General features: G+C 46.7%; 2 protein-coding genes across 2 annotated transcripts in view; one reads left to right on the plus strand and one right to left on the minus strand.

Annotated features, from left to right (window-relative positions):
- Positions 1-6069, minus strand: part of T265_08078 (hypothetical protein) — a gene marked incomplete at both ends in the record, with an annotated part of 31678 nt that extends 25609 nt beyond the window's left edge. Inside the window, one exon of the mRNA XM_009173773.1 lies at positions 5905-6069. Coding sequence (XP_009172037.1) covers positions 5905-6069 — 165 coding nt within the window. The remainder of the gene's footprint in view (positions 1-5904) is intronic.
- A 5464-nt stretch (positions 6070-11533) lies between these two features.
- On the plus strand, positions 11534-11797 carry T265_08079 (hypothetical protein; the record flags this gene model as incomplete). Its single annotated transcript, XM_009173774.1, has 1 exon — positions 11534-11797. The coding sequence occupies one exon, from the start codon at positions 11534-11536 to the stop codon at positions 11795-11797; it is 264 nt and encodes an 87-aa protein (XP_009172038.1).
- Positions 11798-14809: the final 3012 nt, after the last annotated feature.

Consider the following 14809-nt stretch of genomic DNA (forward strand, 5'->3'; position numbering starts at 1 on the left):
CAGGATGATGGGAGATGGAACATGTTTTCAGCAAGTCCCTTTCAAGTCATATAGTTACAAAGGCTAAGAGAGTAGTATTTGACATAGTTGAATGAGCATGGTGTAGATGAACAGGAAGTCAAGTGAGAGACGACACTAGCCACGTCTCAAAGAACAACCAGTTTAGGTCACCAGTAGGATGACTTGAGTTTGTCAGTGCGGGCAGTGCTGAGGTTGTGTGTTCTTGACTAGCCACTGCCTCAGTCACGGCCCATAGGTCAGTCTAAACGCTCTCGGAGTGCCAGGCCTTCATCGGTCATCTGGGCCTCTGTGGGGTCGATACTACGAAAAATGATCGGATGCGAAACTGCAGAGCGTTTTGCCTACTTGGTAAAACAACGATCAGCATACTCGGAAGGTCATCCACGAGAGAGTGCTAATCCGCAGGTATGGAGGACTCCCGCAGAATTGGAGTGGCGTTGGAAAAGGAATATCTTGTTCAGCTCATCAGGTGACTGTCTCGTCATGCTCAGCTTCAAGATATGAACTTCAAGCAGTACCGGCAAACACCTAAATGACCAGAACTTTTCTTGAAATGAATTTCGGATCATTCCATCCATGATGGAGTTCCGGTTGAACACATGTGATCCTTGTACAGTGAGCATCCTTGCCGACAAAAAGGCTATGTTGAGTCTACCTGTTGTCTGTTTCCGTTTTTCCTTTGTGAAAATGTTTCTTGGAAATACTCGGGGGATCCGATCAACATGGCAACTTCTTCATGTGCACTGAAATTAAACTTACAAAAATTTTGTTTCCAAAGCCGAGTGGTCTCATAACTTCCCAGAATTGTGTGTTGAAATAACCAAATGGATTAGCGACTCTGTACCACCCCTCACCGACTGGTGGTCACAGTATATACTGAGAACCTTTCGGTTCCGAATATACCGTCTGTCCAATACATTGAATGAGATCAATCCAACAATGCGTATTCTAGTCCCTCCCGGGCATTCAAAGCATTCTTGAGGCCAAACTTGTGTACCTCCCCAATGTCGAAATTAAGCAACCGAAATCAACCGTGTTAGGATTGATGATTATCTAAAGAAACTATCTGACCAGTCAAATCATGTGAATGAGTCATCTACGTCAACTGCGTGCGGACCTAATGTGTCGTCCAGAGTCACGTGACTAATCGCTCTGCCTCCTGCTGATTGGTTATCTCACCCATCACTCTACGCTCAGACCACAATTTCACACCTATTTGAAATCGATCGGTGATATGATCGGATCCCCAAAAGACCCACTGATAAGAGATTGCCTATCTCAATTTAAACTTATCAGGGAACCAAAGAGCGATTTTTAAAGCGACCTTTTCACCTGAGGGGTTTCTCACAGAACTATACGGCCAACGGTCAGTTTGGGCAGCTTGAGGGAGTCCGATGTGATGTGAAACTGGTTCCAGTCAGTAATTGAACAATATTCTTTCAAAACCTAAGCCTACCGATTGGCTATGGAAAACATCACTGTCCGAACTCATCACGTGACCATCATCACGTGAATCCAGTCATTCTCAAAGTCAAGATACATATTTGAGGAAAGGTGCGTCACAAATCAGCTAATTTCGCCAAAATTTCACTTGCTAGTTTCCTGTTTGCTTTGAAAATATTCGGTCGCCACTACAAATAGCGCATTTTATCGCACAAGAGACCGCGCGTTTATATCGGTCACTTCAACTCCTTAATGTCTTTTTTGTCTACCCCATCCCCACACACATGTTCAAGCGTAAATCTCATCTGTGTGCTTCAGGTAGCCGCGATTTCTGTTACCGTATGCTGGTAAATGATGTTCGGCCCACGCATTCACACATCACATATATTTTTTGAGCGACATGTAGACCACGACAGCACCGACGGACTGTAACCGTACGTGCAGACAGTTATTTCGGGTGACTCACTGCCTGACCGAACCCCACTCAACTGTACAAGGTGAATAATCCGAGAAATACTTGTATGAAGAATGCTCACAACACTAAAACAAGGCACACAAATGAAAATTTACGCATCACCACGGAATACAACTTGAATCTGGGAAGTTTGATCTCACAGAGTGATGAAACGTTGAACCCGTGTGTCATTCAGAGTTCCGACCCAATGAGATATTGCATCCAGTGCCCCCCAAGGGCCCACCCTTCGGACTGGCTGTTTCGAGGACGTTCTCATTTTTCGGGAAATTAGAGAAAACAACTTTCTTTCGTCCCATTCTTCATTATGGAGGAAAACGTACTGAGTGTTTGATTCAACGAGACAGTGTAAAAATAAAGGAAACTACTCACAAGGTTGCTGAAAACTCTTCGACAGTCCGCGACCGGTTTTGACCGTCCAGTTCGGGCTCATCAGATAGGCGCGCAGTCCCCGAGTTTCCATCAACCTTGTGTTCTACTTGAACTCAAATTGAACTGATTTCGACAAATACACTTACTTGCAAATCACTTTGGTTCTCACGAGAGACTCGATTGAATCGCTCGATTATGATATTCTACAACTGAATGTGCTGCACACAGGCCGCCTCATGATTCAGTTGGCACGATAGTCGAGATATCGCAGTATATTTTCATAAATGAGGCTACCCACAAGGTTGCTGAAAACTGTTTGACAGCCCATGACTGGTTTCGTCTTTGTTGGAGCTCGTCAGGTAGGCACGCGGTCAGCGAGTTCTACTTGAACCCAAATTGGACTGTTTTCGTGAAATACACTCATTTGCGAAGCAGTTTGGTTTTCACGAGAGACTCAGCTGAATTTCTCGTCTATGATGGAGTCATATGTCCCGTTTTAGAGGCCTCTGGCGACATCAGTTACTTGGTCTGGTGTGGTGGGTGCCCACAGTGATTGGACTGTGGATACTCTACAGTAGAATACAATCTTGTGTGGATTCATCGCCGCCGGCGGTCGTCTAAAAGGGGTTCGGAACGATGTCTGATCCTAGGCCAACGGAACGGGGTGTACAAAACAGGTTTCTCTAGGCCAGAGTTCCCGGAATTCTCTCTTCTGGAAAGCAATAGAATTTCGCACCTCGAACTCTTCTTGAAAGTGTGATGTCTCTTCTGGGGCAACCATGTGGATGAGAAAGGCATATATACATATATACTCATCCCATAAGCCTTGCCATTGCGGTCGGTCTTTGGTGATCCGATGGTCCTGTAGAATACACTGGCTGGGAATTTATTCCTTAAGGGTTTGCCATACCAGGCAGCCTAACAGAGCCAAACAACGAGTCTTTGTGCTATGAGATGCTGAAGTGTAGTGCGATTCGGTGGTGAGGTCGTACAGTTCACCGCGACGGCGTTGTAGCGAAAACTACGGTGTTTTTCAAAGGCGACACCAGTAGCGATGCTGCAAAGGTCAACAGTGAAATCTGTTAAGCGCAAATTGCCCGGACAACCCATTTGGCGCAGTCACAACATGGGGGCAACCGGTGTGAGTGTATAGAAAGAAAATAAAAAGATAGGGGAAGGTTCCATTTGGAGCCATGCCAACAACAGTTCTTTTCAGTCACGCCAAATAATTCCAAAGGTATGTAGGAACATTAGCATGCCCAATACATTCCAAGGCGCGATTAGTACTCTTTTGTGTCATGGAAACCAGCCGGAGGGTTTGGTAGATACCCTACAGTCCTACTGGATCACGCATGATGCCTGGTGGGCTCGATGTAATCGGGTTGCCAGGAGAATCGCGGAACGTCCCCGTCGTCTGGGCTATGTCAGCGTCGAAAAGTTCAGTTCATCAAGACTGAACTAATCACCGTTCGGGAACACCGAGCAACTGTGACAGATGGAAGTATAATCTCGGATGGGCGCGGATTGACCGCTTGGAACGGGAAGAGGTAAAATTACAGTGTTGATGATTGTTCCCCCGCCATCCACTCAGCTCTATGTACAATCGATGGTGATGTTGAATTTTCGATTCGCCAACCGATGATCATTTGTTTCCTGAATACGCCAAGGCTGTTATCGGACTGGGACTTCCTAAGGTCACATTCACTAACCTGTGTTCGTCCACCATTCTAGACTCCCATCGTATTTGTGACATTTTAATGTGAAGTACAAGACACTGAATATTCTACCTTGCCATTGATTTCCACACCAGATTTCTATGTAGATACTTGCGAAAAAAACATCTCAAGTGAAACCGGTCAGTCAGATCGGACTACAATCGAGAGTCATTCACAATGGCTAAAATTCTGTTCACGGAATTTCTCAGTTTGCTTGTTTCATTATCGATTTAGGTCAAGTAATCACTACGTAGTAGATTAGAGTTGCGCCCTTCTTAGTGGTACATCGCTGTGAAAGCGTTGGGCAAAGCTGTGCTCGTGTTTATGTACGCCTTGTTGACTGGGGAATCCTTCGTTTGCGATTAGACGTTTCGATGATCGATATTGCTGGTTGATTATACGGCCCTTTCTCTGATTGATCGGCGCTAAGATGACGATAGATCTTGACCTCGGCCTGCGGTTCTCTGGTTGCAATTTTGCCGGTTGATCCATTGGTTCACTGTGTGTTATTCTATTGAGTTAACGGTTCTTTGGTCGCAATGGCTCATAGTCTGAGTCAACATTGCCACGCTCAGCGAATAAAACAACAATCTGAGGTACCAAAAAACTACAACACACTGCGCTTGTAAGGAGCCTTCGCTATTCGGTACACAGGTAATTTTCAACGTTTATTTGGAGTGCCATTTATACTGATGACTACTCGGTCGGAATAGTATAAACTGACATGATTTAAAACTGGCTCTGGATGCTAGTCACGTGACGCTGACGTATCAACCAACCGTTCGAGTTAAATTGTTGCAATCGCCCGCTCTGTAGTGGACCGGATCAGAGATTTTGACCGTTTAAGGAAAGCTGTGCAACTTGAAAAGTGAAATGTAGGTTCGGAGCACAGGAACGGAGAGAAAGCAAGTTTAGATAAGTGTGCAACGGAAAAACCCAATAAAGTGAGCATTATCCTCGGCTGCATTAAGTCCGGGGTAAAACAATTTGTGGTACGATTGATTTACAGAAAACAGACAGACGACCCGTTCATTGGTTTCACCAACATTTTCAAATCCTTTAAGATGCTTGCAACATTTTCTGGCTTTGACTATCCACCTTTTGAACATTCTAGTTTAAGATACACCAGCAAGATCAGCGACCAGAGGGGGCTATCGTTGATGAAACTGAAGGTTTCCTACTGTTAGCCAATGGAGAGCTTCGCGCATTTGAGGTACCCATGGTGTCAAAGCGGTTTATTCTTTTTTCACAATAAGGCTTTCAAATAAACCACAGGTTTACGACAGTTAAGCATCGGTGTTGAACACTGATGTCATGCTGTCGATGATGACGATGATATGGAACTGGTACCGAGTAACTCAACATGCAGTTGAGAAGTTCCACGCGCAATCTAAAGACCCCTTTTCAGTCAGTGGAACGCTTAAATGGCGGCTGTTAGCAGTTCATAAGAAACCGATTCTGACCGTTATGAGGCACGTGTTCTTTAGCACCAACCGACCTGCCCAACTAGATTTACTGTTCGCCAAACTTATTTGAGAGGTCCGGTACTTTGGATTGTCGCGAACAGTTTGCGAAACCGGTGCACTTTCGGTCACCCTATTAGACGGGAACCTTAAAAACTGCCACAAGAAACCACAGAAAACCTCTGTATGAGAGTTTGAATTTTCGTCGGTATGCTACTAGCCTGTGTCATATATTCGTAGTACGGGGGATTGTCTGGAGAAATACAGTTTAGTGAATAGTACAAACATGCCCAAATCACCAACCTCAATGAAAGGCGATTCTCAATTGAGGTTTCGTCCGATGTAGGCTGAGAAGAGACTGGAATTTACCTCAGCAACTTATTGAGGTATACTGGGAGGACGTACCCGCAACACTTACAGTCTCCCATAGCAGGTTGGTTAGAGGTCTGACGAATACAGTCTCCTGTCCCTCTAGGCCAGGGGTTGGAACATGTGTGGCGACTTGTTCCGTAGAAATGGTAATGCATTTGCATTTCCCGCCAAACAACGCTGCCTTGCGGTTAGGCTTTTGAGCCAAAGGCATTGGTTGAGGACCCTAATCGTGTACCTGTCTAGGTGTGAGCGGCCGGGCAGTATCCCAGCACTCGTACAACCATGACATTCACGACTAACAATACCCTCATACTACATCGGCTGTCGCGTGGTGCCATCAGCCGGGCCGCCTTATTCGCTCCATACAACAGGGTGTGTAAGCGAAAACAGGTCTCCGCTGGCGCCTCCATTCTTTCTCTTCCACGTAGTTTTTTTCCCTCTCCCCACTCCATGAATAACTCTCCTCTTGCAGGCCCATAACTTGGGACTGACGACTCCGTTCATCTTGCATAACATCTGCTCGTCCCATGGCTCCGACATCCTCAGGTATCTCGAAATCACTCTTCAAGCCTCAACGCCATTTAATCTACACCGACGGTGGGACATCAGGGGGGATGTTTTCTGAAGGTTAGCTAATTGTAGAGAGGACTCTGGGTGGACTTTTTTTTTAATCAAACTCCTATGAAAAAAGCATGTTGGTAATGTGTTGGAATATTGAAAGCTCGGGTGCATTAGTTGGTAATTGATCAGGTAGCTGTTGATCTGTTTGCCGAGCTTGACAATTGATTTGCAAACGTCTCGTCAACACTCGAGGAGACAGCTCAAGTGCTGTTGGTTGGGTAGTCCCTCTCTTCGTGCCTGCGTTCATACAGTTTACAAAGAGTAGCCTTTGCGCTGTTACCTGATTGGCTATTGACAATCATAACACCTGGATTCTGGTTGGTCTGATCCTAATCTGCGTTGCGTTGCGTTGTGGTTTGTGTTTCTTGCTTCCTACGGCCAAGCTACTGTTGAACTTGTCGTCTTCCGGCTGGCCCATTTGTGATATGTGTTGCGTCGTGGTCGGCTTCTCTGTTACCAAATAAAAGAATGTCTTTCTGTCATTATCCTAGGTCAAGTCAGTCCTTGTTTCGGACTTTACATCCCTGTCTGGTCCAAAAGTCAACTTAAAGTAAACACTTTGATGTGCCATTACAAAATATACTTCCTTTTTTGTGAGGAATATACTTGAACTGTCAGGCATTCTAATCGATCGCCTCTTTCTCTATGAACGTTTTGCCAACGACCATGAAAACAGCTGACAGCTCACGTGGTCTCTTGTCTGGGGGGGTCATCTTTTGGGGATGCCGTAAGCACCAGGTTGCATGACGTGAACTGTGTGGCTGAGGAGGGTGGGGAGAGAGAATGGCATTATATCTCACCTGAATTACGAGATTGATTAGTAGTGTCCAAGTTAGTTTGAATCCATCAAGATATGTGTGAAACACGCACCACCAACGGTCGCCAAAATGAAACGAAACAAAAATCGACTGTCTCGAATAGAACACGAATACAAGACAACGAGATACTCTGTGCCAATCTGGTTGGCTGATACTCAGAACTTGCGTACACCCAAGCCTCCTTGAAATGTTCTGATAAAATTCGTTTTCCGGTGTATGGGAAAAACTTAAGGTAGGCGAAAATCATCAATGAAAAGCTGGGTTCACGAAGATGATCTTGTGGGAGACTGCTGCTCTAGCTGCAAGGCAGTGGGACGTATGGCCACAAAAGCTCGAGATGTCTTCAGCCGTCCAGTCGGTTCCCGTCGAACACATTCAGGCATCACCCTTGTTGGATCTGGGAAAAACGGACGGCAAACACACCGAGCCGAAGATTTGGTAAATGCGGTCATACAACTCACTACCTCACAGAACTGAGCACAACAGAACGAAAGAAGTGAGGACGTTACTGTACAACTCGAGACAACTCACCAAAAGTTCTGAAAACAAGCGGTTGAAATAATATTGCTGCCTGTGGCCGAGTAAATGCGATCACGTATCCCCAACTCGCCCATATTGGCTCAGTCCTCTTCACGCCGCTTGCTCCTAGTCTTGCTAATTCGCAAACCTGTTGTTTTGAAAGCAAGGTGGTAAAAGAATGCTTTGTTGAGATGCGTGGGTGTACACTGACAAGGCAGGAAAGGAAGACAGGTCGGGAACGCACAACCAAAAGACTCAACGTCTGTGCGCGGAAGTAATATACGGATTAGCCAAATCCGGAATGTCATGACACACAAAAGTACTTCAAGAATTCGATCCTGATCTGATGCGCGTGGTGCTGAACGTCCTTGGGGATCAAATATGATTGGATGGCGGCTCTCTTGGACAGTTTAGGCCGAAAACACAGCACAATCGAGAAAGTTCTGTTTAGCGGAACCTTCAATCGGAAATGAGTACTGCAATCTCCATTGGCAACTGAACAAAACGCGGGCTGCCGAGACCACTTATTGTGGTGACACAGTAGAATTTTTCATGACTATGATACACAAAACTAAGGTCGACTTCGCACAGTTCTTGAGTGCCAGAAATAGACAAAAGCAGTCTTTGAAACAAGTCCCATATGAGTGCTCCACATACGGTCAGGGTTTACTCATTTAAAGTAACTAAACGTTCACAGAGGAACTGGTAAATGAGTAGTATCGACTCGTTGATGAATGTTTGATAGTAAGGCCCCTTGCCGTTGGTAGAGGAGACTTTCGAGACGGGATTTCGACCTAAATCTCCCGTGGTATTCGAGCTTCAAGGCTACAACGGTCCTGCGAGCTATACTGGCTGTAACTCAGGTAAGCCATACCAGGAAGGTCAACTGTGAGCAGCCCAACGAAGAACAGCAAGTCCCCTTACTGCGAGAAATCACATTATCTGCCTGTCTGTACTTTAAGTCATACTGTCCTCTGCGATAGGAGTGTAAAGAGAGCAATGCGTTTCCGTGGAGCAGCAATGCAGCTTTCACCCGAGGGAAGATGAGTTAGAAAAGGTTAACCGCACACCTTCATCACCAAACGGTTGACCACGTTATTCAACGACAAAGAGTCCAGACAGGGCCCCCAAAGGAAGCCATATTGCCCGCTGCTTTGCGGGTCGCGCTTTTGGGTCATAGACCCAACCAAACCCGCCCGTTCGACCTGGGCGACCGGGAAGTATCATTCGCCCTTGTAGCCTTCTCTCGAACCCCGTTCGCACCCAGTGTGATCAACCCATCTGCCAGTTCCATAGCGATCATCCAGTGTCCAAACTATCGCCCACTAAGCACTGTAGTAGCTGCTCCGGTGTGTCAGAGTTTGCGCGTGTGCGTGTTCGTTCGTCGTTCCACCATCGATCTGGAATGTGACTTGAGTGGCTGGTCGGATGTGTCCGCTTGGTTGGCTCGCGTGAGCGCTGTGGGTTGACTGGATAGGTGACTCAGTTGTTTGCTTACCCGCCACGAAAGCGGACCGGTTGGCCGCGTGTACACAATACACCCGTGTCCGTACTTACGTGTTCTTCTGACTTACTGTGAACTACAATAATAAAGAACCGGAGTAATGCCTTGCTAACCTCAAAAGATCTGATTCACACGGCAGCCATCAACCTCCATACTCTGTGTCAAATTGGACAACAACAGCGCCCTGTTTAAGCTGATTCGATCAACCGGTCAAAAGAAGGCAGGTGTCAGCGAAACAGTGGAATGTAGTTCGTCGACCGTCACACCAGCCTTCAAAAAAGGCAAAAGTGGGTCGTGCGAAAACCATCGTAATATTAGCCTAGTATCCGTCGCATTCAGGATGCTCCCCGGGGGGATTTTGAGCAAATCAATCAATTACCATGAGGGGTAGACTCGTAAGAATTAAACATTTCACATTGATCATATCTTTACTTTGAGACAAGTTCTTGAACAGCGCCACCCCTCCAATGCCCCACGTTGGTCTTTTTTCTGGATCTGAATGTTGCTTGTGACTCTGGTAGTTTTTGGCGACCAAGAGTGTCCCCTTCAAATTTTGGCCCCCCTATGAGGGCACTGTATGCGAAATGCTTTAGATGGGTCCAAGTATACGGTAAGCTCTCGCCCGAGTTGCTCACGTCCAGCCTCTCCTCTCCAACTTTGCTATTGATGTATTACTTGAAAGGACTCTGCATGCCTCTGGAATGGAAATGCTCCCTAGAACGTTTGCTCAAAGACATTGAGAATGTGGACGATACTACTGTCCTTGATCCAGATCCTTCAAAAGTGCAAAACATTTTAAGGGAGCCACTTATATCCTTACAATTTGTCATGCTGCAAGACTGGGCGGGATCGAACCCAACCTTCTTGCTTGCGGACGAGCCAGTCGACAAACTTGTCTTACTGGGCGGGCGTTTAGGTTCCGATGGAATGGCTAAATCAGGAAAGCTGAGGCAGCCTTCGCCAACCTCCGACACCTATGGCACCGACTGGACGTCAGTTTGTCTATCGGGGGCAGAGTTTATACTGCGGCAGCGTGATCCATACTGCTTTATGGGTCGAAAACGTGGTATATTAGAGCAGAAGACATGCGAAAAATGTTAGCTTTTGGCCATGGGTGTATACGATTGGGTCTGGTGCGATCGTCAGAATGGTAGTTCTGAGGTACGCCAGATGGTTGTAAGAAGAGGGAACTCTCCTACGTTGTTTAGGATATATACTCCACATGCCAGAGGACTAACTTCCTCACACCCAGCCCTGTGCTGAGTGGAAGTGACCGAGAGGTGGACAGTGTATGACCTGGCAACGAAGTATGGGAACACTAACTGGTGAACTTACTCGGGCCAACACCTGCCGTCTCTCTGGATGGGAACCCAGGGTTCCGACTCACCAATAGTTAACGACATTGACAGAAATGACCCGATCGGGCAGTCGGTGGCGTTCATGCATCAATTCGTAACTACCCAGTCCCTTAACATGTCATCGCTTGGCTGTATTTCCCACGTCCTCCCACTCTCGGGTCCTCAAAACTGTGGCAGTCGGAAACAATGTGGTACTTGGTTTATGGCTGACAAGATATTTTTCAGTTGCTTTTTTATTCGTCCCCCCACGCTCGGTAGGATTTTTTTATCATTCGCTCACGGTGTCCCCCCCACCCCGAGGTACCACTATCCCAATCGCTACGACGGCTCATCACCTGTTCCTCTTCATCGGTTACATAACAAATACTTTCGCTCATCTTCTTGCTTTCAGTTTTCACTCACCTTTTTTGAGGTCCTAAATGACAATCTAATGGGCTAATTCAAGGATACATAAGCGAATTTCTTGACATGACATGCTACGTTGCTGAAAGCAGCTCACTTGGACTCATCATATATGTTTGTATCTGGCTGTCCCGAATGGTCTCTTGTTTTGACCCTGACAAATGCATTGTTAAGCCTCAGAAAAGTGATTTTTCACGCATTAGAGAGGTGTCGTCAGTGATGCACACCTGACGAAGCTTAATGAGCCTGTCATCCTCTGAAGGATATCCCGGAATGTCCCAATAAGGGTGGTCACCTCATTATGGTGTTCTTTTCTGTATGAAAAGCGGAACTTTGCTATCATACTATGCCGTCGGGGGTTATAAAATCTCTCGAAAAATGTCTACTCAGGATTGAAAACTTACATTTCTCTTTGGAGCATCTCGGGAATTGCTGTTCCACGTTGCTGCCCACATGGAGAAGAGAAAACCAAACACAGGCATTCCCCGTGTGTTCTGCATACCTGGCGCGAAAGTCCTGTGGGCTAAACTGCGTTTGAATGCGGTCTCAGCCAGCCACAGCACTGATTGGTCATTCAGAGGTCAATGCGTGCGGCGTTGTTGCGCACTCTCTGGCATGTCAGCCAATCAGAATCAAGAGTTACACTCGCCAGATAACGCAGCCGGCTCAGACCGGTCAGCCACGGCTGGAAAGCCAATGAATTTCATGGGGCGGTGAAAAACCAAACTGACTGCTTCAAAAAGATGTGATCATGTTCAGGAATCCAAAGATCTATTGAAGCAGGTTAAAATGGCTTTTAATTATGGCATTGGGCAAAAATCCATACAGCGAGTGTGGACATTGATGACAGTCCTTTGGAGCGTCCCGCGAGACAAACAGCACTTGAAAATCTTGTTGCGGACTGAAAGTTGACGTGTTCCTTCGGTTTTTGAGCTACTTTTCTTCTGTTTGTATTGAACCCAGCGACTGACGTTGAGTGTTGGCTTGCCTATCACAGCCGTGTAACATTGTGTCCCTTCATACTACTCATAGGCTATCAGTAATTTGCATGAAAACAAAAACTCAAGTGGAACATTAGGTTGAAGGAAACCCGGGAACTGCGCCTACCTGACGAGCACCAAGAAGGCCGAAACCGGTCATAGGCAGTCGAAGAGTTTCCAGCAACCTTGTGACTAGATCCCTCATGAAAAACGTTAAAATGGCTTTTAATTATGGCATTGGGCAAAAATCCATACAGCGAGTGTGGACATTGATGACAGTCCTTTGGAGCGTCCCGCGAGACAAACAGCACTTGAAAATCTTGTTGCGGACTGAAAGTTGACGTGTTCCTTCGGTTTTTGAGCTACTTTTCTTCTGTTTGTATTGAACCCAGCGACTGACGTTGAGTGTTGGCTTGCCTATCACAGCCGTGTAACATTGTGTCCCTTCATACTACTCATAGGCTATCAGTAATTTGCATGAAAACAAAAACTCAAGTGGAACATTAGGTTGAAGGAAACCCGGGAACTGCGCCTACCTGACGAGCACCAAGAAGGCCGAAACCGGTCATAGGCAGTCGAAGAGTTTCCAGCAACCTTGTGACTAGATTCCTTCATGAAAAACTCAACTCAGTTGTTTCTCGACAGGACAGTTGTGTGATATGAACTTGGATTACCAGACACGGAGTGACACTGTTAATAAACCAAAAAAAGAAATTCCCAATTTCTCTCTATAATATTCCGGGTTTGAACGCAGCGTGGATATTCTGAGAGGTCACTATCAGTACTCGATCCAGATGGGCTGGCTAAAGTGTCGACTCAAAGTAGCTATACACTTCTCATGGAGGAACTCGTCTACGCTATGATTCGACGGATTCCTGGACCCCCAACGCAGGTGTGGCCTTCGCTTGGGGCCAATCAGAAGGCGTATGGGCAAAGGACATGTTGCTTGCGTCTCTCAAATTCTGTGTGAACTTAGCAGATTGGCAAATACCGTCAAATTTGTTCCCGATAGATGTGTCCCCTTGCCTTCTCGGAGATCAAGCGATGTGAATTTTCGGGATGCTTCCAGCAAAAGCCCAATAGAAGAGACCCGGAGATTCGGTACTGTCCAAAGACTGTTTTAGTAAATCCATCCGACTGGTTCTCGGAGACCAGCTGTGAATGGAACCATCGAGGATCGGAAAGGCGTGACTAAAAGGAGGAACGCCTTGACCGGTGGGCTGAATACTTTGAGCAACAAATGTCTTGGCCACCAGCCAGCACTCATCTGCAGCCCACAGGTGAATTAGAACCCTGGACGGTGAACGTGGAACCACCTACGGCCTCGGAGATTTACGACTGCATATGTTCCCTCAAGCTTCACCGAGCTCCCGTCCCGCATGACCTCCCGCCCGCACTGTTCAAAGACGGGGTGAAGTCCTCAGTCAGCGCTTGTCCGATCTGTTTGCTAGCATTTGGGAAAAGAAGTCTGTACCGGACAACTGGAGAGAGTCAGTGATAGTGCCCATTTTCAAAGAAGGAGCGCGTAGTGAGTGTGGTAAACACAGGGGGATCAGCTTGACTCCGGTCGTAAAGATACCATTGTCCTCACTGGTGCTTCGTCGCCTTACGGTGGCTGGTGAGATACTGACTCGAGAGCAGCAAGCGAGATCATGGTCTGGTGGGGGTTGCACTGACCAAATATTTACACTGCGTCAGGTGCTAGAACAACACCATAGGTATAAGCGACCCACAATCCTAGTTTTCCTGGATTTTCGAGGCGCGTTTGACTCGGTTGATCGGCCTGTTCTATTTGTTCACCAAGAAATGCCCCGGAAGTTTGTGAACATAATACGTTTTACGTATTCTCAGAATTACGGACGTATGAGAGTGTACGGAGAGCTCTCCAAAAGCTTCCGCACACAAAGCGGTGTCCGTCAGGGATGCCCACTCTCTCCATTCCTTTTTAACTTTGTGATCGATGAAATACTGAGACGAACGCTGGTGGGCCTCCAAAACCCGGGTGTTCAAATAGCCAGTGAAGAAAACCTTGTCGATCTGGAATATGCAGACGACATCGTTCTCATCTTTGAAGAGGAGGAGAAGGTGCGAGTATTTTTGGATGAACTGATCAAATTCATCCCGTCCTTTGGTATGCACTTTGCACAAAGTGTAAGGTCATGCTCGTGGACGTGCAGTCACTGGACACGCCACTTACGATCCAGGGAGAGGTACTGGAAGTTGTGGAGACGCCTATGGCGTCAGAGTGGTTTATCCCTGAATCTCAAGGGATGTGTGTATCAGGCTACATTGCGGGCTGTTTTGTTGTATGGCTGTGCGACTCGGCCTATTCGAGCAGCGGACCTGAGACGTCTTCAGGTGTTCGACAATCGTTGTCTCAGAACCATAGCTTGCGTGGGTTGGTGTCGGCGATTCCGTAATGAGGCAGTGGAACGCGCATTTTCGGTCGTGCAACGGGTATTTCCATTGAAGAATATGTCCAACACCAGAAGCTGCGTTGGTTGGGACATGTGTTGCCTATGCCTAACCATCGTTTGCTGCAGAAAGTGCTGTTTTCCGCACCTGAGGATGAAGGGACATCGTGGGTTATCAAACATTGATTCAAATGCATGGCTTGGCAACAGAAGGAGCAGTCACAACGCGGATCCAAGCCATTCGCACGAAATTTGCATCTGTCTGCCTATCTCAATTCCAGCTTTACTTAAAACAAGGAAGAATAGATTAGTATGTGAACAACGGAAAAAAATCG

Source organism: Opisthorchis viverrini, assembly GCF_000715545.1.
Source record: "Opisthorchis viverrini unplaced genomic scaffold opera_v5_201, whole genome shotgun sequence".
Taxonomy (NCBI): Eukaryota; Metazoa; Platyhelminthes; class Trematoda; order Opisthorchiida; family Opisthorchiidae; genus Opisthorchis; species Opisthorchis viverrini.